General features: G+C 48.6%; 1 protein-coding gene across 4 annotated transcripts in view; it reads right to left on the reverse strand.

Moving 5' to 3' along the window:
* The window catches only part of LOXHD1 (lipoxygenase homology PLAT domains 1), a 141,341-nt gene that overhangs the window by 49,701 nt on the left and 64,235 nt on the right, over positions 1-27,405 (reverse strand). For all 4 annotated transcript variants that reach the window (XM_074340031.2, XM_088797976.1, XM_074340030.2 and 1 more), the window contains exons 14-25: positions 26,729-26,889; positions 21,338-21,414; positions 20,287-20,483; positions 17,712-17,904; positions 15,729-15,889; positions 12,980-13,451; positions 12,339-12,493; positions 10,422-10,555; positions 6,165-6,304; positions 5,310-5,414; positions 2,527-2,655; positions 1,199-1,363 (exon numbers count right to left, since the gene is read on the reverse strand). In XM_074340031.2, the coding sequence (XP_074196132.2) occupies positions 1,199-1,363; positions 2,527-2,655; positions 5,310-5,414; positions 6,165-6,304; positions 10,422-10,555; positions 12,339-12,493; positions 12,980-13,451; positions 15,729-15,889; positions 17,712-17,904; positions 20,287-20,483; positions 21,338-21,414; positions 26,729-26,889 (2,089 nt within the window). The remainder of the gene's footprint in view (positions 1-1,198; positions 1,364-2,526; positions 2,656-5,309; positions 5,415-6,164; positions 6,305-10,421; positions 10,556-12,338; positions 12,494-12,979; positions 13,452-15,728; positions 15,890-17,711; positions 17,905-20,286; positions 20,484-21,337; positions 21,415-26,728; positions 26,890-27,405) is intronic.

Raw genomic sequence — 27,405 nt, forward strand, 5'->3', positions numbered from 1 at the left:
AGGTCAGGTTATACAAATTCTTTTTTTTTCTTCTTCCTATAGAGAGCGAGGCCTATCCTATGGCACAAAGGGCAAAACGGGTACTTCTGTCCCTGTTTGGCAAGGCTCCCTGCCAATACTGCTGCCAGCTCTATGCGCACATCTGTCAGATCAGTATGTCTGTCTTAGAGTACAGTCAGATTCCGGGGGCTGAGGCTGGATCTAGAACTTGCTTTGTATATGCAGGGACTTTACTAGAGGGAAATGTCACTTTATTTGAGGCTTTGCACCAAAAAGTATTTTGATGATCTGGTCATTTCTAGTTTAATTGCTGTAGGCAAAAAAACCCAAAACAAAACAAAACAAAAAAACCACACACAAAAAAACAAAGCAAAATAAAAAAAACATTCATCACTGATTCATACTGAGTATGAGTTGTTTGGGGGGGAATCTTCATCACTACTGATTCACACTGTTTAAGTATGAATTATCTGGGGGAAATCTTTTGGGATACTTAATTATTTAGTTAGAAAGAAATTGTATTGTTTGGGTTTGGTTCAGATTTTAGCATATTCAGACAGATTTTTATGGTTTGATTTCAGTTTGAGTCCCACTGTCTAGCATGTACCTACATGTACAAGTATGTAAATATTTAATACATACTTTCTGATGTTGACAGTGGAAGGGAAGTGTCAAAACCTTATCTAATTATTCCCCTTCCTCTTTTCCTTTAGCTGGTAAAGGAATTACATTTAACTTCTTTTCAACTTCTTTTTTTCCCCCCATCAGGATACAATCTTATAGCGGTAATTTCTCTGGTGTGTTAATGAATGGAATGAGGATGGATGATGGCGTTGATAATTATATCTCCCAGTTAGACCTTTATCTTTCTTCCTTTTTGGACCTTACGACCATCCTGTATTCTGATCTCTGTTTTTCAGACAAGGGAACTGAATCCCAGAGAGGTCAGGCTCTCTGCCTGTGGTCACCAGCTAGTTTGGGGTGGAGCTTGGAAGGAGTCCCATATTTTCTTTCCCTGGGACCAGGGTTCAGCCCACGGTTTGCATGGGGTCCAGGGAATTTGGGAAAGGAGGAAGAGACCGCAATCTCTAAGGTTGGCCTGGCCCAGAGTGGACACTGGAGGAGGGTTTGGGACCCAGGTAGGGGAGCGGGTGATGGAGCCTGGAAGTAGGGCAGCCTTGTTGTGTATAGTTCCTACATGGTGTGTACAGCCTCGTCTGAAGCTCCACGTGGAAGAGGTCCCTGACGAGGGCTCCGTCGTCTTCATTCTTGGCCAGCCAGCGGCCGCAGGGGAAGGTCATGCTCTTTCCAAGCGATGGGGCATCCACCTCTACCCACTCTAAAAACCAGCCCGGAGCCTTGCCTGGAAGGAGAGGAGACAGAAGCCGTCAAGGACTTCTACAGCGTGGCTTCCTATGGCTAACTTCAGGGATTCCGAACATCCTTCCTACTCAGAGGCTGATGCCCACAGCTTCACCATAAACGTGTCACCCCTTTTGTTTACAGCATTACTAACATGATTCCTGTGAAAACATGCCCCCAGCTGGAGCTGGCTCACACTCCAGGCTGCTGTCAATGAAATTAGCAGGCGCAAAAGAGCATGGGGAAGAGATGACAGGAGGGTAGGGAGTCTGAGGAGAGAAAAGCAAGGACATTGTCCCTGGTGGAAGGCACTCCAAACAGGGAGCCCAGAGATGCTAAAGAGGGCCTATGTTAACAGGACTTTATAATTTCACCCCGTGACAGCAAAGACACTCCCAGACCGCTGGCCTCAGTTTGTGATTCGTGAAGGGCAGGGGAATCAGTGAAGGACTGATGGTCCATATTCCCTGCAGAAAGGAGTGCTCAAGCTTAAAGAAGGCAATGGCAGCCAGGCAGGGAACCTCTTCCCTCAGTCCCAGGGGCTGGCAGAAGGGCCGCCTTCTGTAGACTAAGAAAACGTGGTTTGAAGACCATGAAAACGAGTCTGGCTTTACTTAGAACAAACTTGGATACATCCTTTGTCTTGCTGGAGTGTCAATGGGTCTTGGAAAGGACTGGATAGATCAGTGATTCTCAAAGGGGGGTGTGTCCCCAAAACAGCAGCCTCAGCATCACTTGTGAGAAATATAAACTCTTAGGCCCCAGCCCAGATTTACTGAATCAAAGATTCTGGGGATGGGACTTAGAAATCTGTGTTTTAACAAGCCCCACCCCCCCTTCCCCAGATGGTTCTGACGCACACTCAAGTTTGAGAGCCACTGAGCTAGATCAGGGATTCTTAAATCTGGCTGCACATTGAAATCACTAGGGGTGGGGGATGAGGGAAGGCTTTAAAATTCACCAGTGTCCAGGCCCCACCCCAGACCAATTGGTTCAGAATTTCTGTGTGTGGCCAGGGCTCCACTGGGCTGAAGGGATTAAGGATGTTGTGTCATTAGAGAAAGTGACATCCAAGTTGCCCCTAGATGCTTTCCCAGATCCCTACAGGGACCTGTCTGTGGTCTTTCTGTTCTTAGCAGGGAACAGAGGGGAGAGAAGCCAGACCTGTGTTATCGTGGCCAATCCTGATTTTCCATAACTCTCCCAGGTCCAGTGTTTCCACTGTGAAGATTTCGATGCTGTCTCTCTCAAACATGTCACTGTTGACCTTGGAAGATTCCAGGAAGGTGATTCCTGCCAACCAAATGATCCCAAAATGATTGGCTGGTCCTGAGAACTTTCAAACCTAGTCTGACCACCCCTTTCAGTCTTTCATCATAATGACCAAACTCGTGAATTTTCATCAGTTTTAGACTGTGCAATCGTTATCCACTGGGCACCTTTGGCATATTCTGTGTTGGTGTGCATCTTTATTGAGCTTCACAAAAACCCTCTGAGGTATGTATTCTTATTTCCAGTTTGTATCTCAAGAAAAGGAGCTACATCTAAAGGCGAAGTGCCTTATCCACAGTCATCCAGGAGAAAGTGGTAGGGCCCTGTCAGTGTCTGCTCTCCTTCCACACCCCTCCCATTTCTCCACATGGGGAGACAGCCAGGGTCAAAGCCCCCCGCCCCATGCTCCCCGGAGAAACAGGGACTCCCATGCAGGCTGGGGCATGTGGGAGTTCTCTGGCGACTCTTCTCTGAATAACACATGAGGGATGGCTTCAAATGCCCCCCACAAGCCACCTCACCTATGTAATCTGTCCTGGGACCTTGGCTGCGACACCAGTCTGAAATTTGAGACAGTCTCAGTGTCAGTGCCATCCCCCCCTCCTCAGCATGTACTGCGTTTCCCCTGTAGGTCCCAGCTCTGAGCTCACCTCAGGCCGGAAGTCTCCTGATACTCACAGGCCCGTTACTGACTGGTTTAAGTGCACCAAAACCAGACAGCCCTTGGTTCGATGCCTGGCTTTCCCATTGAATATCTGGGTGGCTGTGGGCAAATTACTTAATTCTCTGAGACTTGGTTTCCTCAAATGTCAAAAGGGGTGGTCTTGGTGCCTTCCCATAGAATTGTGAAGATTAAATAAGATGATGACTTTTGAGTGCTCAAGAAGGCACCTAACGCATAGAAATCCCTTGGCAAATAAAAGGAGTTGTTAGAGACCCTCAATTCCATGGCACATTGTTCAGTAACTACCACAATACATACAATTATAAGTTCAGTGCCACAATTACATACATTTATAAGTACCACAATTACATACATTTATAAGTTCTCACCCAATTCATTCATTATATATGATCTAACCTATTAAATAATAATATTGAATGTTTACTGAGGGTCATTTTGTCTCAAATATTTTACATGTTCAATTTCATTAAATCCACAACTCTGTGAGATATACACTAGTTTAATCTCCATTTTACAAATGGGGGAAACTAACGCACAGAGAGGTGAAGTAACTTTCCCAAGGTCACACAGATAATAACTGGTAGAGCAGAAATGTAAATCAATCAGTGAAACTTGAGTCCATGCTCTGCCACCACACCATTGTATTAGCATGTGAGCTAATATTATAAAACCCCAAGATCATGGATTAGATCACTTTGTCCTTCAACAATACTTAGCACGAGGCTCTGGACCCACATCATGTATTTTGAGCAAATACATGATGGCTATTTGAAGGACTCTCTCTGAACTCACTCTGAATGACTGGACAGGTGGCCAAAGTGCCTGGCTGACTCCACCACTAAGTACCAGCTTTCTGAGTACCTGGGCAGAAGTTCCAGAATGACTCCAAATTCCCTGAGCATCTCATATTGAGAGCACCATGGAATCCATTGGCTGAATCTCACTGGAGGTGGGGAAGAGCCACCATTGTCCTTATTGGGGTGCGGTTAGAGTTAGGGCTACCTCTGCCATTAGAACAGAAGGAGAAAGCTGGCAGAAAACACAGAGAAGAGACCACTCACTGTTTGGATTGGGGAGCCCCTTAAGTACGCTTTTGAAAGGGAAACTGAGTGATGTCTCTAGGAAGGACACAGGAAATGGTAAAAACTTTCAGAAAGGCCTAGAACAAGACTGACCACAGGGTTGGTCACCATTACCTTGGGTGAGGACACCAAAAGGAAGATGATTCACAGGGCTTCCACACACTTCTAGGGCTGTAGAGGCAGCAATGAAGACAAGAGAGAGGGCAGAGACTCTGTCCCCATAGAGTGCAGTTGGACAGCTTTAGTAAGATTTAGGAAGAATTTCCAAAGGAACCAACATTCACAACCCTTTTCTCTGATAAGGCTAGTTGCATGCAGTTTGTCCAGAGTCAGAGGCACGCAAGAATACTACACAGTGGGAAAAGAACAGTCTCTTCCATAAACGGTGCTGGCAAAACTGGATATTCACATGTACAAGAATTAATTTGGGCCCTTATCTTACGCCCTTCACAAAAATCAACTCAACATGGATTCAAGACTCAAACAGAAGCCCTGAAAACTGTAAACCCCCAAGAAGAAAACATAAGGCAAAACTTCATGACGTTAGCCTTGGCAACGATTTCATGGATGTGACACCAACAGCGCAGACCGCAAAAACGAAAATAAGCAAGTGGGACTACATCAAACTAAAAAGTTTAGGCACAGCAAAAGAAACTATCAACAGAGTGAAAAGGCAACCTGCAGAATAGGAAAAAGCTATTTGCAAACCATATATCTGACAAGGGGTTCATCCCCAAAAGATATAAGGAACGCCTACAACTCAATGAGGGAGAGGGAGGAAGGGAGGGAATGAGAGACAGAGAATGGGGCGGGGGGGGGGGGGCATGACCAGGGTTTCCTTGGAACATGCTGCCGAGTCTTCCAGTCTCCCTGGGGAGAACGTGTGCGACCCTCCATTGCTTTCTTACCAGTGTTATCTTCCGTGCCAAAGAGCGTGATGAAGACCTTGGCATCAGTGCCCGCATTCTTCTTGTCCCCAGTCTTTATGGTCACGGAGAATGTGGTACATTTATCTGCAGGAGAGGAGTGTGGAGAAGTGACTGGTAGATTGCTCCTCCGATGAAGGAAACAAGAGGAAATGGACTGCGTATGATTCAATGAGTGTGTTGACCATTTCTATGAATAGCTTTCCTTGCAGGATGTGTTGCTCTGCAGTTGCTTTGAGTCTGAGAAGCAGACATGAGGTCTCCCTCACCCCCAGCTCACCCGGGAAGCCCTCAATCAGGAACGTTGTAAGATACATAGGGGAGACTTTGGGTGACGGCAAGGGTCAGAGGCTCATCAGCCAGGAGCCCTGGTTTGGGAAGAATGTCCCAGGTTGGGAAGAATTTAAAGATGCAAGTTTCAAGGAGGAGAGCAGAAGCATCACAGAACCCTTGCAAGTTCATTCTTTCCCTTGACAAAAATGTACTGAGACCCTCTAATACGCCTGGAGGGCAGGACACCAGACTAAGTCAGAACCGGCTATAACCCATTCCATTCCATTCCATTCCATTCCATTCCATTCCATTCCATTCCATTCCATTCCATTCCATTCCATTCCATTCCATTCCAAGCCTTGTACTTTATACCCAGCCTTATGCTGTGGGAATACGTCCCCCCACCCCCCTATTCTTGCTGTGGAGTAATGAGATGGCAGTACACATAGAATGCCAGAGAAAGAAGCAACCAGAGCTCACAGGAGAGACAGGGAAGATGGAGATCTAGGGTGGGAGAGAGGGGAGGGGTGCTGGAGGGAAGAAATGATCTCTAGTTGAGGAAACCTTTCTGCTCCAGGCCCAGGTTGTTGTCACCACCCTCGTCCTCGTCTTGCACATAAGACTCATCCACTGGCAACAGCTCCCTGAACAGCTGGCCATCATCTTCATCCACTGCGAGCCAGCGTTGGCACAGAAAATAGTACCTGAGGGGGTGGGAAATGAGGAAAGGTTGGGAATGTCTTCTTGGAAAGATCTTACAAAAGATTAGTCATGGACTGAGAAAGAAGAGGCCCTCGGTAGTGCCAAATACCCCCTCTCTGCCTCCCCCCCAGCATTGCCCTTCCATCCTATCTAGCCTGCTAATCGTCCCATTAGTGTCACTTGCCTTGACTAGAGAACAAACGTGGGGATGAGTCTGCAGACAACTCAGTGAAAATGGCTGTGTAACACTGCCTGGAGCGTAGCAGACCCGCCATCGGGGTCATATTGAAGGTATCTAAAAGACGAGGAACTTCTGGGGACTGTTTCAACCCTTTCTGGAATGAATCTATTAGCCAAAGCTACTTTAGCAGAGGGTTATACATAAAAACTGCTCGATACATAAATGTTGAATTTTAGTGGGATGACCCAATTATGCTTTTGGAAGGTACAAAGCGTGTGGCTAAGGAACTGGCCTCAGACAAGGGGGCATCTGAGGAAGGGAGGCCCAGGTTAGACTCGTCAGTGTAGAGGCCAGGCCTGGGGCAATGGAAGTGCCTGAACGGAAGGGAAAGTAGACCAGGCAAGAGAGAGGCCGCAAAGTGGGATCATTAAAAACTTGCCTCTGGAGCCAGACCGGGTTCAAATCCTAACTCTGCCACTTATAGTCATGTGACCTTGAATTAGAGTTTCCAGAGTTAGCCAAGAAAATCACAGGACTCCCAGTTAAATTTGAGTTTTACATAATGAATAATATTTTAGTGTTTAAGTATGTCCTATTCAATATTTGGGACATACTAAAACATTAGTCATTGCTTATTGGAAAAACGGAGGCTCAGAGGGGTACAATGACTTTCCCAAGGCCACACAAGTCAAGAGTAGGAGAGAAAGGAATTGAACCTAATACATCTGCCCCCTTGACTGCCACAGTTTTCCACTCTTCAAAGGTTGAGTCTGAGCTGGCTGTTTCATCCCCAGCACTTAGCGTTGCATGTGTTCGTTGAATGAATGGATGAATCAATACATCAAATGAAACTTATTTGTTATTTGATTTAATCAGTGTTTATGGTACGCCTAGTGTATGCCATGTACTCTTCTAACTACTGGGGAGGACACAGCAATAAACAAAACAGATGAAGTCATTACCTTATGCACGTACCTTTTATTTCTATTGCAGGGAGAGGAACAATAACTAAATACAACAGTTTATCGGAGGGCAGATGATAAGTGATACGGAGAAAAACAGAGGAAGAAGAATTAAAGTTCTGGGAATTGGAGGTGTGGCCTCCCTGAACAGGTGACACCTGCACAGAAACCTGCCTAGATTAAGTATGAGCGTGAACCACTGGAGGAAGGAGTGCCAGGGAGAAGGAACCGCACATGTGAGGGCACTGGGGGGGAGGGGTGCATGTCCGTTGGGTTCAAGGCACAGTAAGGAGGGAGCAAGAGGGGGGCCAGGACTGAGAGATAAGCAGGGCATGCGGGGCAGCCACCGGAATCGGAATTGCTCTCTCTGGCTCTTACCCTGAGTGAAATGAGAGCCTCGGCAGGTCGTTGAACAGAAGGGGACGTGACCCTAAAGGCCAGACTGCTGCAGACACTAGGAGAGCCAGGGTGAAACAGAGGGACCAGTCAGGAGACTTTGATGAGGGGATGGGGAAGATGGGAGATGGGGGCTGACTCATGCTCTTCTGAAGGAAAACGTGGCCCACAGATTAGGGGTGAGGCATGAGAGGCAGAGAGGGCCATGGACATGTAATTTCATGGAGGCGGGCGACTGGGTCCAGGGCAGCTGAGGGATGGAGCCAGTGTTTATTTACCCTTATCCTGAGCTAATCAAGGTCGTGGGAGGCCCCAAGGCACTGTCAGGGAAAGGGGTGCCTCTCCAAGAAAGAGAGCAGATTCATTGCTGTGATTTTTTCCCCTTGAACTTGCATAATTTTATGTCTGTCTCCCGGAGCAGGCTTTGCTCAGAGCTGCTCTCTGAGTTTGCCGATGGTTGGAGCCAGCTCACCGCAGAGCCCAGACTATTGCTTCCATAGCAAGGAAACAAAGACATGTAAATACACAACACCAATATGAAAGGACAGCAAGGGAAGAGGAGATGAGGCAAGTGAGGAATGGAAGCCAGATGGAAAGACAGAAGGGAGGGGAAGAAGAGAGGTGAGTAATGAGAAGGTTCCATTCATAAGAGTGATAAAAATATATAATACTTGGGTGTAAACTTACCAAGAATGTGTCGCAGCGATATGTAGAGAATTGTAAAGCATTACTGAGATACCTAAAGGAACGCTTGGGTAAATGGAAATGTGTACCCGGGTGAGGTATATGCAATTCTCCACACACGCATTTAATGGCATAGCAATCAAAATTCCAACAGGATTCTTTTTTCAAATGACTTAATGTCTTGATTTGAAAAGGTAAGAATAGCTAGTGTTTTTAAAGAATAATGAAAGAGCACAAGTAGTGACAGATATTAAAATCGATTAAAAAGCTGCAATCATTTAAAAATTGTTAGGCTGGCCCAGAAATGCCAAATCAATGGAAAAGACTTAAGTGACCTTAACAGAGATGCAAAGGGAAGGTGGAGACGTTCACAGTTTGTCCTTGTCCCTATGTTTTTTTTGTAGCACTTTATCCTTTTCCACTTAAATGCCTTTGATTTTCAAAATACCTTGAGAAGTAAGCTGGGCTGACATCACGAAGCCCATTTATCAGAAGAGCAAATGAAAGCCCACAAAGATGGCGCAACTTATCCCGAATGACCTGGTGAGTTTCTGGCAAAGGACCTACCCCAGGTCAGGACCCTGGCTCCCAACTATGGGGTTGTAACATCGCCCTCTTGTGCCATCATGATGACCTCATGCAAATCCATGAAGTCAGGCCCTGTGTGAGCAGTGCCTCAGTGCCCCATTTGGAGTCATCTCTTGGGGCAGGATGGAGGTGGGAGATGAGGCAAGCCCCATCACCCCCTGCCCTGCACAGAGGGCAGCCCAAGAAGAGGGCATGCCCCAGGAGATAACAGGCTGCAGCCAAGACGGTTAATTCAACAAATATTCATTTACTGGGCGCCCACGACATTCCAGGCACTGGACGGCCCTGGGCAGCTCCACAACCAACTCCGGATCTTGCGGGCTTTCCTCTCTGCCTCCCTCCCCACCACCTTACTCCCCACCACATCTCAGGGACTTCTCTCATGTTTATTGCCCCTTGGTGCCTTTTGCACAAGAGTCAATGTAGCCAAATGATGGAAACAGTAGATTCATCATTAATAGTCTGGAGTTCTGGTCTCGGCTCGGGCACGAATTGGCTCTGGGGCTGCAGTTTCACCTCCTTGGGGAGCAGGAGGGTGGTTCCTTCACCTTTTAGGAAGATGGTACCCCCTTCCCAACCTAGCTCATGTGGTAGTTGTGAAACCCCAACAGGGACCAGCAAACTGTGGCCTGTGGGCCAAACCTGCCCACCACCTGCTTATGTACAGCTCACAAACTGAGCACAGATTTCAGATTTTTTATTAATGATTGGGGGAAACCTAAAGCACTATAATATTTTGTGACATGTGAAAATCACATGAGTTGCAAGCTTCAGTGTCCATAAAGTTTTACTGGAACACAGCCCCATCCATTCATTTAGGTATCATCTACGACTGCATTCCTGCTGCAAAGGCCAAGAAGAGTAGCTGTGATGGAGCAAAAGGGCCCCAAAGCCTAAAATATTTGCTATCTGCACTTTACAGAAAAGATTTGCTTATCCCCGGTCTGGAACATTAGAATACTGTACTGGAAGTCACTTTATAGGTGGAGAGACTTACGGGTAACTAAGTCTGGGCATAGAGAGTGGGCCAATAAATGTCTGGCAGGGACAGAACACCCGACCTTCTGAGTTAATGGCCCTCAAACAGTGGACTGGACGTTCTACCAGACTGTCGACAGGACAAGCAGCTCTCTAGGGGGCTGCCCAATGAGAGGGAAGGGAGGGAGGCAATGCCCACTCAACCAGCTACATGGGCCACCCCCCCTACCTTCGCCTGCAGGCAGCACAGCCACCCCACCCTCAGCCCTCATTGCTGACTCTTCCTTCCAGTGGCAGGAATGGCCCTCGCTCCCTCTCAGCCCCGCTCACGTGGTGTCGTTGTTCACGTCGGTGATGTCTATTCTGTCCAGGAACCAGCTTCCATTCTTGCCTGCGTTGTCGTGACGAACCCGAACTTTGATCAGGGGTCCCAGGTCCATGGCAGTCAGGGTGAAGGTGTCTGTCTGGAAAGAGTCAGGTTAGCACTCAGAGGGGTGACACCCTCCCCACCTTGCCATCAGTTTCACCCTCCCAGGACCTGGGGCAGCCTGAGGCTGCTGTAAGACCCAAACCAGCAAGGAATACCCACATTTGTGTTGTGGGATGTGTGTGCACGTGTGCGTGTGTGTACGTGCATGTGTGTGTGTGTGTGTGTGTGTGTGTGTGTGTGTGTGTGTGCAGGGCCTGTTGCTTGGGTGTGTGCACACGTGTGCATAATCTCCTTCAACCACAAATTCTGATTAAGCATCTGCTATGAACCAAAGTGTAAATCCAAAGTGATTTACAGAAAACAGAAGACCTGGATTTGCTTGCTACTGAGGTGGGAAGACAAAACGTGTACAAGTGTATGTACAGACACTGGAGGGAGCAGGAAACAGATGATACCAGGACAGGAGAAGGGAATGGCATCTTCTTGGCTGTCACTTTGTAAACTCTCTAATATTGAAAAACATTTCATATCTACAGAAAACTTGCGGAAATACCACAATGAAATTTTGTGTATCCTTCACTTAGATTTCACTACATTTGCGCTCTCTCTCTCTCTCTCTCTCTCTCTCTCTCTATTGTTTTCTGAATCATTTGAAAATGAATGGTAAGTACTATGACCCTTCGCCCCTAAATTCCTCAGCATAGATTTCCTAAGAACAAGGACATTCTTGTATAATCACAGTACAATGACAAAATTCAGGAAACTTAACATCAACAGTATTATTACCTAACGTAGAGTCTATATTCAGATTTTATCAATTGTACCACCTATGTCTTCTGCAGCAATTTTCTTCCAATTCAGGATCATAGTGGCTATAATTTTTAAAGGAAAGTACTGAAACACAGAAATAAACCCTGATCCTCAAGTAATGGGAAAGGGGCGTGGAAAGAAAAACCAGGACCTCTGAAATACATCAGGTGATGTGCCCAGAAGTACTTTATTGGATTTGGTTTCTTTCTTTCTTCCTTGGTGTTCATGAGGGAACCTGGCTTCGGACAGGGGCAAGAATGGGAAAGGCGAGATGAGGGACAGTCTTCTAGCCAGAGGACATTATACAATGTCTAAGGACAAAGATGACCGTTGTATTTTTCATGCTTTTCCCACTCTATCTGGAAGAGGAAGGTGGGGCCTTTCTTCCCAGTGCTCAAAGCCTCCGTGGCTCCCACCGCCTCAGGATGCAGTTCAGGCTTCTCAGCCTGTCCTTCAAGGCTCTCATCCCCCGTCCCTTTAAGTTGGCCTCATCAGGCTCCCCAGAGGCAGCACCCACCATGGCTCTGTGTTACCCACAGTGCAGTGGGAAGCCTCACTGTCCTCACACTGGCCTCCAGCACGTCCACTCCCACATCTTTGCCATGAGGTCCTATCCTCACAGAACACCTCTCACTGCCATCTTTAGACATCTACAACATACTCATCCACCAAGGTCCAGTTTACATCTCTTCTTCCTGCCAATTGTCCCCAAAGTGCCATCTTACAGTCAGCACTTCCTCCTTGACCCCCTGCTCCAGTCACTCAGCACCTATGTTATCAATGGCTAGTTCCTGTGGGCTTCATGGAGCTGGACCCCCACCTGTGCCTTTCTTATGGTCCCCACTGGTACTTATAGAAGAGGCACTTCCATGACACCTAGTTGGGTTGAACAAAGCTCATTGCTGGACGCAGTGGTCATTGTGGGTGGGGCAGCCTTGGGAATCACAGAGGACTCTCTCCACTCGAGTCCCAACCACCTGCCCAAGGGCAGAAAGCCCATACCCTACCTGCCCCTGCTTAAACTTGCTGGACTTGTCCGACTTCTTCAGGGGCCGCTCGCCTGTGTCCCCGTACTCCTCACCATAGATGGTCAGGTAGACGTTGGCACTGGTGGCGGCATTGGACACATTCCCGGTGATCACCTGGACTGTATAGGTGTTGGCTGGAGACAGAGAAAGACGCAGTGTTGAGGACACCTGGGTCTCAGGTTGGACCTGAGACTCAGCCTCTAGGATCCAGCAGATGGTGGAAAGAGGAAGGACCTACACCTACCGTCACATCTACACTAACCTGGAACTGAACTTGTCCCTCCTCCCGCCCTAAGGGTTTCCTTTGCCATGAAGCTCCAGAAGTCGTGAGTCATGGGAAAATTCGCCCTCAGCAACCCTCCTATCTTATGCCCCCCAACACTGAGTCATATCAGGGCTCCATCTACAGCCATCCAATTCCTCTGAGAGCCGCAGGACAAGAGCAAGTCTAACCCTCGACAGAGAACTGTCCGTGGTGGTATTTCCGACACAGGTCAGGAGAGCTATTTGGGAACCACGATGGGTACCCATCTATGGGGCCTCCATGTGACGGAAGAGCTAGGCGCCCTCCCCCCTCCCTGGGCCCCTTTTCGGGGCCTGTGTGACCCTCTCAGGCTTACGCTCAGGAGTGGACTGGCCAGCAGGCACCAGCTCCACGAGAACTTCATTGTCCTCTTTGTTCCGGGCCAGCCAGCGGTTGACATCGAACTTGTACTCCTCAACCACCTCCTGCATGCCCGGCCCGAACTCCTCCTCTTCCTCCTCCTCCTCAGTCTCCTCCTCCTCCTCTTCAGACGACGACTCCTCCGACGAGGACTCCTCCTCTTCCCCCTCCTCCTCCTCGTCGCTGCCCTTCTTCATCTTCTTCTTCATCTTCCTCTGCAGCTTGGCCTTCAGCCACTCCTTCTTGAGCACTTGCTGCAGCCTGGCCTTCTCCTTCTCCTGCTGGGCCTCCTCCTCGGGTGTGAGCTCCACCTCCTGCACCAGCAGTTGCCGCAGCCACAGTGTGTCCACGAACCAGCCGGGCGAGAAGCCCTCGTCCGTGTGCCCCAGCCGGATCTTAAAGACCTCTCCCACGTCCACCGCTTCCAGCTGTGCAAAGCGCAGGGCAGTGGCTGGGGTGGCCCCTGTGTCCTGCCCGCCTCCCCTGCAGAGCCGGGCACGGGACTGTGTGCGCAGCTACAGGACGGAGAGGCTCGGGCCCTCTGAGCTCAGAAGCTGCCACCAGCTCTCTCTCCTACACATCCAGCTTGGTTTCTTGGTTCTCCAGGACCTCTTGCTGGCCCCACCTTCCACCCAGACTTATTTCCTTCTAAACCCCTGTGATGGTCAAGATGGTCTTCCTACCCCCTCTCTCTCTCATACACACACACACACACACACACACACACACACACACACACACCACTATTCCTGTTTCCATATCGTTGCTCATGCAGTCCCTCACCCAGAATGCCTTCATTCCATCCTCTATCCCTAACTAAGGTGTATTCATTCAGATTTCTGAACTTTATTACTATGGTTAGTTTGTGATTCTCTGTGATCTCTTTCCAAAATTGCTTTTCAGCATTAATCATATATAACTTTTATAATAAGTAAAAAAGTGCTGTTATTTTTCAAAAACAAAAATCTCATCCATGCCCCCAGAGGCCCCAGGCTCCTCCCCTACCTAGCACATGGCCTCACCCCTCCTGGAGAGCTCAGAGGGGCCCCAGAGCTTAGCTGAGGGCCTGGCCTGGCCTGGATGCCCTCTTTTTCTGCAGAAGCTGGTCTCTGCCCACTCAGGTGGGAATTCTTAAGAGGAGGAGGGACTGTTCATTCTTGCGTCTTTTCCCTGCTGGGCCTAACATGTGGCTGGCTCTAATGGCAGTGTGGATAGGTTTAGCTTCTCCTCAGAGGATCAGGTCCTCAGCCTCCCATCTGCACTCTGTTCTGAGCCTCACAATGAGGTCTGTGGAGCTCGGGGGGCGGGGCTCACATGGTGTTCCTGTTACGTGGGCCACTCTTAGGGCACCTGTCATGCTAATGGGTCCTCTTCCCGGTGTTTGACACTTTTTAAAGTCCTGTCCCACCAGTTCCCCCACTTATGTGCTGGGAGAAACTGAGGCCCTGGGCTGTCTCATGAGCTGCCCAGTGTCCCATAATAGGAATCCAGACCGACATAAAAATTCAGGTCTTCTGACTCTCTGTTCACAAAGCTATGATGCCACCCAAATCACCTTTGTGAAAGAATTATATGCCAAAATGGAGCCCAGGATCCCCGGAAAAGAGGAGTTTCTTCTCAGCTCCTAAGAGGAAGGGCCCTGAACCTGCTGACTCCCTTCTTTAGCACACTGGATCTCCTGTCCAGCATTTTCCAGGTCACAGCATCCCTGCAATCAACCTCTCCAGGGAGGGCCATTTGCCATCCCCCTCCCCCATCTGTCTGCCCAGATATGAATGCATCTAAGCCACCTCGCCAGTTAGCATCCAGAAGATGTGCTGCTAAGTGCAATTTCCCAAGCACTTCCCCTGACAATGACTATTTTGATCCTTCCATGGACTATGCAGCAGGCCAGACAGGTGTTATAAAGCTGGGTGTGAACGGATGAAGAATCTGAGGCTCACAGAAGCACAACATTGGGGCCATCGCCTCCGCCTCAGTGTAATAAAAGTCAGACTCCATGAGGCCCCCTCCAGCACTAACGTTCTATACACTTGCAACCTTGGCCCAGCTCAGCCAGGCCCTTCCCTGCTGGGCGCTAGGTTAGGACTCTTTGCTGAGGGCCCAGCTGCTTGTGGCACACACACACACAGAGCACCGGCCTGCACACATATATCTGCAGACACACATGCACGCAAGCACACACTCATGTCCCATATAAAACATTCATGTGTCCACCAGTGGGCACCACCCTTGCATCTTCCTCTCCTGCCAACATGCTCACATTGCCTTCTTTTTTTCTCCTGTACTCAAAGGGAAGTTTTGAGGTCCAGGGCCCTCAGAACACAGCCAGGAGACCCCAGAGCTTCCCAGGATTCTGCCTGGGAGGCATAGCCCTGCCCTCAGGCTGACAGAGCCGTAGAATCAGAGGCCACAGGGCTGGCCATATTTTGCTAAATTAGGTTTGTCTACTCTAGTGGTGCTCAGATTTGGCAGCACATTGTATCACTGGTAGAGCTTTTAGAAGCATCCCCAGACAGCATCCCATCCTAGAGGCCCTCATTTAACTGATCCAGGTGTGGACCAGGCAGCACTTTTTTCTTAAAGTTTCCCAGGTGATTCTAATGAGAATCCAGAGATGAGAACCATTGATCTAGTCCAATCCCTTCATTTTCAGTCATCCACTGGGCCCGCTGTTGGCACCCCGCTGCCTTACCCCCACACACCTGGAACGTGTCCTTGGAGGCCCGATCAAAAACTTTGGAGCGACTGGAGAGGTAGAGAACTTCTGTCTTGCCTTTCTCGCCATAGATCTGTACGTAGACGCGGGCAGTGGTGCATGCTCCGCCCACATCCCCCGTCCAAATCTCAATCTCATAGTGGACCACTGGGTGGACACATGGGGAGAAATGGCACGTTTAGTAGTAGTACTGATTATAGTCATACTAACAATGAAAGTAATAAAACAAACATTTCCTGAGCTGGTACCATGTGTCTGGTGTTTTACAGGTAGTATCTCATCTAATCCTCTCATCAATATGATGAGTAAGTACTATCATTTCCATTTTGCAGGTGGACAAACTGAGGCACAGAGGAAAAGACCAGGGAGTGGAAGTGGCAAACTCAAACAATCAGACTCCAAAACCCAGTCATCCACTGCACCACATGTATCTTCTGGAAGCAGGAATGCAGAGTAGTCAATATGCCAGCCCTAGCACACTAATATAGGTAGGTGGGTACATAGAAATACAAACTGGTATATAGAAAACAATACAAATGAAAAAAATGAGGCTATCGCTAACTCCAGAAAAAATAAAAAGTTGTACAAGAGATGAAATGTGATCATCATCCAGTAAATAGCTCAGCAGTGAATAATATTTGCATAGTCATAATAATGTGAAAATTGAATACCGATTTAATTTTGTTGAAGGCTGGAAGGAGGGGACATGTGTATGTGCGCAAACACACCCACGCATATGTATGCATGTTGAAAGAGCTAAATCGTTCTCTTCCATAATGGGAAGTCAACAGTTAATGTCCATGACTGAAGAGTCAAGAAATCGATTCACTCACATTGTTAAAAATATGGAGATAAATTTCAGAAGAAAAAAACTAAAGTAATTTACAAGTTGTTACCTCTGAAGAAGGGGAATGGGGTAGGAGGAAGGGAGCTACTGCTCTTTTTATCTTTATCTTGTTAACTAATACCTGTATTACTCTGATGGAAATTAAGTTCTAATTCATAAAAAGAGGGGAGGGGTTGATTCTCCACACTGGCAGGTACTGTTACAAAGCATGTGCCTGTGACACAGCCCTCAAGGAACCTGCAGGTTAGTTGGGGAGAGAAAATGCACACACGAAAAGACACAAAGAGCTGTGGAAGAGGAAGAGCTGCGTTGCTATTGGGGTTTTTTCTCAGAAAAGCTACCTGTGCGAGTGGGCCTTGGGCAGTTGATGTCGAGGAAAGTATGGAAGCACAGAGGAGAGAAAAGTGACATTCTCTGTGCCAGGTTTTGGTCCCATGGTCTTCCTAACTCTCTAGATAACCTCTTGTTTCTCTGAGCCCTGCCATATCCATGGTTGTCACATCCTGTGCAATGGGTGGCCAGATCACCTAGAACTTCACCTTTGCCCTGTCCAAAAAGGTCCACCCCCCTCCACACACCCTTGCTAACCTCTCATCCTGCTTCATTTTCTTCATAGTTCTACTTGGCATTGCAGGATGTATTTATTGTTTGTCTGCCTGGTGGAATGTAAAGTCCACAAGGGCAAGGCTTTGCTCTGTTTTGCTCATGGCTGCCTCCACAGAGTTTAGGGTGGTTCTGGCTCAGAGAAACATTTGACACATATTTATTGAAGCAATGAATGAATAAACAGCTTTATCTCCTCAGCCAGTCTTCCCAGAGAAGACAGGAACTCTGTTCTCTTGTACACGGGGCTGAGAATATACATTTCTTAATAAAGTCACTTGCTGTCTGTAGCCCAGCACAAAATGTTTCATCATTTGAGTCCTCAGTTTCCCTATCTGTACAATGAGCCCTCTTCCCTCCCAGAACCATGGTACCAGAGGCAGTTGGAAGCCATCATTTTCTCCCCTCAGCCTCCCCCTTAAGACAAGATCCCATTCACGCCACAGCCCCTCCTCCTTCCCCACTACCCCGCCCCACAGGAGAACAATGTTGAGAGTCCCAGCCCTGCCACCTCCATACGTTTCTGAATCTCCACAACCTCGCTGGGATAGAGCTCCACCTGCAGGCGCCCATCGGCCTTGTTCTTGTCCAGCCAGCGGTTCACAGGGAAGGTGTACTGCTTGCCCTGGCGGGGCACACGGATCTGCATACTGCCCAGGAACCAGCCGGCGCGCTTGCCCAAGCCGTCATGCCCAATCACCAGCCGGTTGATCTGGAAGGAAATCCAGGGGTGTGGGTGAACAAGGAGCGGTGCCTAGAAACCTCCATGCCTCCATCCCCACCTCCCCAAACACCTGCACAAACTGCTCTCCTCAACCCCATCCCAGTTCCTCAGGAGGAAGGTGGGTACCAGTCCTGACCACAATCGGCCAGCTGGAGGGGGTGGGGGGCAGTGCACCATCTCTCCTGCCTGGAGCCTGTTGCCTCCTCTTTAGCCCAGCTCACCTCCTAGGGAAGTTGTGAGAAGCAAGTGAGGGCACAGGTGTGGCATGAACTCTGAAAGTTCCAGCATATGCTTAGTAATGCTCGGTGGTGTATGTAATATGCACTTGGTAATAATGTGGCGGCTTCACAAGAGAGCAAACATTCACCGCGTTAGCCATCTGTGTCTGGTAGCCATGTTATTTTGGGCTGTGTTTTGTTTTAAACAACACACTGTTGTAAGTATTTCTGCATTTCTTCTTTGACACACCCACCCTGTCGTGACAATACACAGCCTCTCAGGGTGCGGCCATCTCTGTGTCCAGTTCCTCCTCTCCTTCTTGGACCTGGAGAACATTTTTCTTTTTGTAACATCTTTGCCCACTGGCAACACAGATGGTTGCATAGCTGTTCATGTATCATCCTTATATGTACTTGGCTCTTTGATGTTCAAATTACTTTTTTTTTTTTTTGAAAGGCTGTATACTGGGCAATTCCGACATTTGATGGGATTATCAGATGGCCTTCTAGATCCCTTGCAGCCCCTTAGATTCTCTTTGTGATGGTTTGGAGGGGTGATGTCAGCCATGAGTCTGGTGCCAAAACACCAGATTTAGAACATTGTCCGTATGAGCCCTGCTCTCGCTCTCGTGAGTACTAAGTGCCTCTTTGCAGCTGGTAACGGAAACGTCATTATAGCTGAATGCACATAGCCAGGTCCCCTGGAATTGTTGGAAGGAAACCAGCTATGTTTACAAACATCGTCTGAGAACCCTTTGGGTGCTTGCCAAGGAACATGGGAGAGCTTCATTGTCTTTCTGTGGTACTGGGACTGTGACAGTCCTGAAGAGGAACCATTGACAGAGTAAGGACAGGGACAGGTGTCGTCTACCTGATATGACAGGAAGCTCTTTAAGGTCAGGGACTGTCTTTTAATTCCACAACACCTGACTTGAACCAGACTTGAAGCAATTGTTCACTCCATAACAGCTTGCGTTTATTGAGCACTTACTATGTGCATGGGGGTGTTACTTAACATAATTAATGGTAATAATAATCCCATTAGGATCCCCTTTTGTCATAAATGAAAACACTGAGGCACACAGAGATTAAGTAAATTACACGTGGCAGGGAAGTGGAATCATCAGACCTCAGACCCAGGCAGTGTTCAGCCAGAGTCCACACTCCCAATCACTTGGCCACACTGCTTGTCGAGGGGCCTTCCAAAATACAAGAAAAGGCCCAAATGCCCTCCCCCGTCCTTCAGATGTCCAAATTATCTTCTGGCTGCTGCCAGAAATCCTTAGTAAAGGGAACAAGATTTCACTCTACAATTATTAGTTCAACTTAAAATGTGAATACATTTTGATTTAAAAAAAAGCTTGATTTAAGCTCAATCCCATCAAGATATACATGACTGACATGAGGTCATTCTCTAGAGTGTATTTTGATGGATCATCTGAGATAGGGTGATGTTCTCTGAGAGGGGAAGGGGTAGGAAATGGGAGGTCGCAGGCAGGAAGCTTGTCACCATCTGAAATATCAACAAGCAATACCCTGAGAGGGACAGGTGTTCACACGAAGCCCAGCTCAGGTACTTCTAGAAACATTTCCAACCTCAAGGTCAGGGAGTTAGACCCGTGCTTTTCCAGATGAAGTGCTCAGACCGCCTGTGGCTGGGCCACCTGGAGCCCTGGTGGAGGGAGACACTCAGATCCCCTCTTCGAAAGCAGAATTTCTCAGGTGTGGCCTGGCAATGTGTGTGGACACAAGCTTCCTGGGCAGAATGCTGATGCACGTTCAAGTCTGGAATTGGGAATTACATTCAGGCCCTCTTTTCAGTTCTCCCTTTTCCTCCCTGCACACATACCAGGGTCCCCTTCTCTGGTGTCTGAGACCCAGCTACACTGGTCCTGGGTATGGAGGTAAAGAAAATGCTGGGACTACAGCAACTGAAAATACGTATTCCATCCCCAAAGAGACTCTGGAAGCTTAACCACTGTTCATAGATCTTCGGCTGCTCTAAGTCACAGCTGGAAAACAACACCCAAGTGGATATTTTTTCCCCTTCACAATGGGTTCATCCATGTGTAGGTGTGTGTGTGTGTGTGTGTGTGTGTGTGTTGCAGGGCAATGGGAGATGATGTCCTGTGGTTCTGGGAAGGAGACTTACAGTTCCAATGTTCAGGGTCTCGAGGGTGAACTCATCGACCCGGCCACGTTCAAAATAGCTTTTCAGGTTGTTATCAGAGACCAGAAGATCTTGCTGGATCGTGTCCGATTTGTCCCCGTAGAGCTTGATGTAGACTTGGGAATCTGTGCTGGCTCCAGGGACATCCCCCGTCTTCAAGGTGATGTGGTAGCGGAAGTCTGGACGCCCAAAGCAGGGGGGCAGGAAGGAAGGAGTTTAATACAGGGCTGTCGGGAAGGAGGGTAGTCTGCAGCCAAGGGTTGGCTCTTGCTCTCTCTAAGTAGCCCTGTGACTTGGAACGGGGCTCTCTCCATCTCTGTGGAGTCCTTTCATCTATAACTTCAAAATCCTAATACCTGCTTGACCTGCCCCACAAGGTGTGATCATGCTGGGAACAGGAAGCCATGCAATACCAAAAGGTAAGAGAAAGGATTTGAAGCCAGCAAACACCTTGTCCAATTTTTCATTTGATGGACAAGGAAACTGGGGCAAATGGAGCATGGACCTTTACAAATAGTGTTTAGTACATCATATACACAGTCTTATTGCTAAGAATTTTGATCTCAGCTTTTTAAATGAGGACTCTGAGCCTCAGATGCCTATGTATGGGGCTCAAGATGTCAACAGTTGGCCAACAGCCAGCTAGGAGTGAAGTCCTACTGTGAACCTTGAGCTCCCTGCTCTTAACTAGGACACCATGCTAATGTTACTGCATTTTATCACTCGGAAAGGTCTGCATCATCTAGGAAACAGAGAATCCCTTTTAGCTAGTATTATTGCTTTTGTTACTCTTATCAGTAGAGGTCCATATGCTTTCAGGGCCCCACACCCAAGGCCACAGAGTCTGTGTGTGCAGAGCAGACAAACAAGAGGTTTCCCTCAAATCCTCTTCCTCTCCCCGCTCCCCAGTGGTGCCTCTGAGGAATGAAGTGAAAAGCACATGGTTTCTCCAAGAGTTTGCTTCTGTGTAGCCCAGGGAGGGTGCATGTCTTGCCAAGGGAACCCCCATCACCTGGTCACCAGGACAACTTACTCTTGAGTGTCGCATTGCTGTAGCTGGGCAGCAACTCCCGGACCACCTGCCCGTCATCCTTGTTCTTATCCAGCCACCTGGGGGCAAACGACAGGCTATTAGCAAGTTGAGTGGGGCAGGCAGACAACCAACCAGCACACAATTTGTGCAGAGTCACTAGGGAGGCCAGCGCTTTGAACTCAGCAAAGGAAACCGTTCTGTAGAGTCAGAACAGGGGATCCCAACCCATATGGCAGAGGGAGGATTGCCCTGAGGAGGTGATATTTGGCTGAAACTAGGAGGGTGACAAGGAATTAACCAGGAGAAGAGGGAGGGGCCCTCCAGAGGGAACAACAGAGGCTGGGATAGTCTGCAGGCCAGTGTGGAGGGAGTACAGTGAGTGAAGGGTAGAGCTGGCAGGTAAGGATGGAATGGTGGAAGGGTCCTTTGCTGTGGGGCTTTGGCAGTCATGGTAAACAAGTTTGTCCGAAAAGCCATGAAGAGCCACGTCATCATGACCAACAGAAACAACCACCTTTTATTTCTAAGAGCTACCTTGCGAGTGGTACCGTGCTAAAGGCTCTGGGGTGGGGAGAGGCGGAGGAAAGGAACTAGGATGAACAAGACACAGCCCAGCCCTTAGAGGACCCCAGTCTGGTTAGAAGAAAGGAAAGACTGGCCAAGGCATTGAAGACCAAGACAAAGATGGCAGATGGATCAGCGTAGGTGCAGCAGGAATGCAGAGAAATAGAAAAGGCTCATGGTGGAGGGGCTTCGATCTGAGTTCTTAAGGACGAGTGAGATTCGCCAGCAAGGAGAAGCTGGTGTGGACCTTGGAGAGCTGTAGGTGGATAGCTGTCACTCGTCAATCCGTCGCAGTGGGCTGTGGAACCAGCTCTCTGCTGGTCATCCACTAGCAAAGACGAATTCACTTGAAGAGCCCTGTTCCACTGAGCACAGAGACCCAGCCTGAGAAATCAGACAATCATACAAGCACAGGTTGCCTCGGCCCCAGTACTCCAGATGGTCTCTGATAGAGGGTAATGGCAGCAGAAGAGACACTTTTGGTGTTCTCCGGGGCAACGGGGAAACCAAGACACTTGCATCTTGACCAAAGTATATGTATTTTTCGACGCCTTGTTGCTTGTCTTTGCAACACCCATGTATAATCCACCTATGTTATACTCCTGAGAGGGGGGTAATTCCCGGGCCACAGGACTATCAGAGGAAGCCCAGGCACTGCCTCCTCTCCAGCCCTGTGACAGGGAGCTCAGGCTGCCTACTGGCAGTTCTCTCAGCCAATATACTGCCCCCACCCCGGGGTCAAAGCAGGCAGCACAGTGGTCTCCCCATCCCTTCTCTCCGTCCCTCCCTTCCTCCTTCCCCAAGAACATGATCTTACATTCTGATGGGATCTTGCTGTCAGCTGGCTGCTAGCTAGCATGAAAAGGTGGTGCTGACAACTAAGTTGTTACACTTCCCATGGGCTTGGGTGCTGTGAACCCCGAACGCAAAAGAACATTTGCTATTCCCAAACATGAAGACACAATCGGGGAATTCCAGCCATTGATGACAGCAGCAAAGGGGAAGGGAGACATATTTGGGAGCAGGGAACTGCGGGCTAGAGCCCCTCAAGTCAACCCGGTAGAAGCCTCCCCCTCTGTCTGTCCTGGCATCTCCCACAGCCATGGAGACTACAGAGGAAAAGGTTGAGAAGCAGCCCTGGCCACGCATTCCCAGAGACAGGAAGGATGGAAAATCAGCCAGCCCACAGCCATAGGAAAATCTTACCTGCTCTCTTTTCATTCTTTCCATCACCTATCTGTCCCCAGGCCCTCCCCAGCAGTAAAAGGAAACCATGACTTGTCATTTCAGTTTCCACCTAAATACTTGAAGGATATTAATAGATATTTCCAAATATAGCCTTTTCTTTCAGCTTCAAACTCTTCAGCCCAGTTTCAGAGTGAGATGTTTCTAAACGGCTGAGGCAGTTTGCTGGTGGTTTTATGATTCTTTCCCTGGACTCGCAAGAACATGCAAGTATGCACATGTATGTACACACACACACACACACACACACACACACACACACACACACACCTGTCATAGCTAAAATGCTTATCACTCCCTGATCCTGGCAGAGACATTTTGAAAAATAGGCCTGGTTTGTCCCTTTCTCCCAGGGAATTAAAATAATAGTTCAGGTGAAAAAGAAGCAGCGTGTGAGCTCAGGCTCTACCTCCAGGCTCTTCAAAGTTCTCCTGGGTCTTGAGTCAGCAAATGCCATCACCACATGCCTCAGCATGATGTCAGAATCTATTTTCTAAAATTTGCATGAAGTGTTTGGGGGCAGGGTGAGTTCTGGGAGTTTGGGGGCCTCAGCTCTCCTCCTGCCCTGCAGTCAGCCTCATTGGCCTTAGGCACCACCTTCAGCAGACTTGGCTCCTTTCAAAGTGGAACCGCATTTCACCCTCACCGTCATCATCATGCTGGTCGGGAAGGCACAGAAAACCAGAGAAGTTAAGAGATTTTCCCAAAGTCACACAGCAAGTAGTCAGTGAGAATCCTGGTCCCCAGCTCCCTCTGCACCATGCATGTGGACACTATAACTTCTTCCTCATCCCTTTTCCAGGTTCCCCTCCTCTTCCCGACCTGCCTCAGTGCTTAGCCCTCACCATTTTCTTTATCCACGCTCTTCCTAAAGGATCCCGGCCATTTCCCTGCCTTAAAATCTCACCTCTAAGCCCTCGTTTCCTGAATTGATTTTTCAAGGCCGACTCCGCCTACTCAACTCACAACCATCTCAAATGTAACATGCCCCAACTAGACCTCCAGAATTCAGGCCGTCCCCACCTCAGGCTCCCCATTTCAGCACAGAGCCTGACACCTACCCACTTACCAAAGGCAGAGACCTGGATCCTCCAATCTCTCTCTCTCTCCCTCTCTCTCTCTCACTGGCTGGTCCAATGAACTCTACCTCCAGGTTCCATCTTTGCTGTAGCCCCTTCTCCCCACCTCACTGCCAGCACCACGGGCCAAGCTGCCATGTTATGGGTTGAATTGTGTTCCCTCTCCTCCCAAAAACACATTAATGTCTTAACCCCCAGTACCTCAGAATGTGAACTTATTTGGAAATAGTATCTTTACAGAGGTAATCAAGTTAAAATGGGGGGAGGGGTCCTGATCTAACATGACTGATGTCCTTACAGAAAGGAGAAATTCGGACACAGACACAGATGTGTACAGAGGGAAGACACTGTGAAGAGACACAGGGAGACGATAGCCACCTACGAGCCAAGGAGAACCTGCAGCGACCGGAGGCTGGGAGAGAGGCGTGAGCAGAACCTGCTCAGAGCTCCTTCCAAGAGAGCGCGGCCAGGCCGACACGTGGATTTTGGACGTCTGGCTTCCAGAAGTGTGAGACACTAACTCCGTTGTTTAAACCCATCAATTTGTGGTATGTTGTTACTGCAGCCCTCGTAAACCAATACGCATAGACCCCTCAAAGTCTCCTACCAGTCTCCCTGTTTCCTCACTGGACACCCTACAGCCTGTCCTCTACCCAGAAAGCAGAGGAACCTCCTAAAATGGAAGGGCCCCACCAAGCCCTGCCTGACATGGGCCTCTGCCCACCTCTGACCCCACCTGGTGGCCTTCTCCTTTGTGCTTCGTTCTGACTGAAATTCTAGAACCCTCAAGCTCTTTCCTTGACACTCTCCATCCCTCAGGAAGTCAGCCTAGATGTCCCCTCTGCAGATACACCTTCCCCACCATCTCCCTCTCTAACCCAGCCTGTTTCAGTGCGGCCACATCCCATCAGCCTCTGCCACCATCGGGCACTTCCTTTATCCCACTCCTCAAGAATTTGCAATTACTGCTTTGCTAATTCATTTCCTTATTGTTTAGGTTAGTTTAGTTTATGTTTCAGGCTATAAACTTCAGGAGAATAGGAAGCAAATGCATAGTAAATGTTTAATAAGTACTTTTTGAGTGGATGGGAATAAAACAATGATGGCTGTTCCATCCAGCATCCACATTCACTGGGGGCAAGTGAGACAGTGATCGATTTGAAGAGAGACCTGAGCCGTTCCACCCCATCCGTCTTCTTGCTTCTTCTCCATGTGTCAGGATACCTCTTGCCAACCTCTTCAGCCCCATGTCTCTTCTTCAGCCTGAATGACCCACCCAGCCTTCTCTTCTCCATCCATGGATACTCTGATCTTCCTTCCAGGCCCAAGTCCAGTTCCTCCTCTTCCTGGAAGCCTTCCTTGGCCTGCTTAACCCTTGCTCTGAGCCTCTTTCTGTCTTTTAGTGCCAGTGATTTGGAACTGCCTCTGTCATTACTTATCTTTTTAATGAAATCCCTTGTAATACTAGAATAGTGGCTACACTTTGAAGACTGTTAGAGACCTTTGTCATGGACGCAAAAGTTTCACAATTATTGTCCCGTGGGGTCATCGCAGTGGCCCTCCATGGCTGGGAACTTGTCCTGGGCTTATGGGATAGTAAGCAATCCAGCTGTAGCAAAGGTGTGTCTGTGTGCATGTGTGTGTGCATGTGAGGGCATTTGTGTGTGTGGACAGAGAAAGAATCATGCATTCATGGCTGGGCTGTTGGGCAGCTTGCCCACCCACTCCAAAGAGGGCTGTACTTCGTGCAGCCACCATCACGAAACCTGGCCCAGCCCTAAGGAAGTGGGCGTGGGCACGCAGCCCCTTGTCCACAGGTGCAGGACTCAGCCTGGACCTGAGATTTGCAGAGACCAGCCGGTCCTAAGTCTCAAATTAAGCATACTGGGTACACCTCCCAGATGTTGTCAGAGGTTAATGTGAAAGGCCAACTTGCAGCACAAAAACACTCATGCTGTCCCTTGTTTTAAAAATGTGTCTTTCAAGAACTTCTAGAAGTCAATGAGAGCCCAACCTGTCTGTCAAAGAAATCCAAACGTTTGAGAAAAAAGAGAAAAGAAACTTTACCTCACTAGTAAGCTGGGGAAAGGAAATGAAAACAAAGGAAGCTATCTTAAACAGATATTAACCAGGAAAAGTTGTGCTTGGAAGGCTATTATCCAAATTCGAAAAAACGACCTTTGATGCAAAAATTTGATGCAGCTCGTAGCTAACTCTCTGAAGTAATTCTCAGCGAAATTCCGGAATTGTCGTATTTTATTATTAAAAACTTCTGACATTTTGGAACTTTAATGGACACAATAGCCACACACTGGGGCACCCAACCCTGTGTGCATTCACGTGTGGAGTGGGGAGGAGGTGTAAACACCACTGCCTCTTCGTTGCACCGATATCCTTAAGCCACTAATTGGCTCCCTGGTCCTGGTCATAGAACTGGCTCTTCCCCACACTAGGACCCATACCCTAAGCTGGAGAAAATGAAAAGCAAGCAGGACTCGCGTACCTGAGACATGGGAACTCCACGTTGTCATCCTCAGGCTGGCCCTCCTCTCTCACCAGCACCCGCTCGAGGAACCAGCCGCTATTCCCGCCTTTACCATCGTGCCTGACTCTCACCCGCCTCACCTTCCGCAGGGTGACGGACTCAATGGTGAACTCGTCAACCTTTAGAGGGGAAGACAGCAAGTCCAGTTGGAAGTGGCTCCCCTGGGTCCCAAACACCCAATGGAGACACGGACCTAGAAATCAGCAAAGCCAGAGCCCCAGTTTCTCCCACTGGAGTCTCTCTCATTCGATGTCAAGTTCCCAACAATTGAGATCTCTAGCTTTTGAACAAACAACGGCTATTCCCTCAGATCTCCTTCTAAAAGATTGATGCCCCTGGCGGGCAAACACGTTAAGCTGTTGGCAAGCACTAACCATTGATTATGATGGAATTCCTTTTCTAATCTCTTCAGGCTCCCTGCTAGGAGGATACCGGTCCCTTTAGAGAAGGGAAGTCATTAGACTTGATTGGGGCGACCAGGGGTCTTGCTAATTTCACAAGTTTTGCCTGCCAAAGAGGCAGCCGAATGCAGTAGGAGCTAAAGAGGTGCCAAGGCTCCATGAGCACACCTGGGGCCTCCGGGGACAGGACACACAGGGTAAGGTTGAAGGACAAAGGAGTCAGAAGCTGTAGAA

The sequence above is a fragment of the Rhinolophus sinicus genome, chromosome 4, assembly GCF_057876585.1.
Source record: "Rhinolophus sinicus isolate RSI-liver-muscle chromosome 4, RSI-T2T, whole genome shotgun sequence".
NCBI lineage: Eukaryota > Metazoa > Chordata > Mammalia > Chiroptera > Rhinolophidae > Rhinolophus > Rhinolophus sinicus.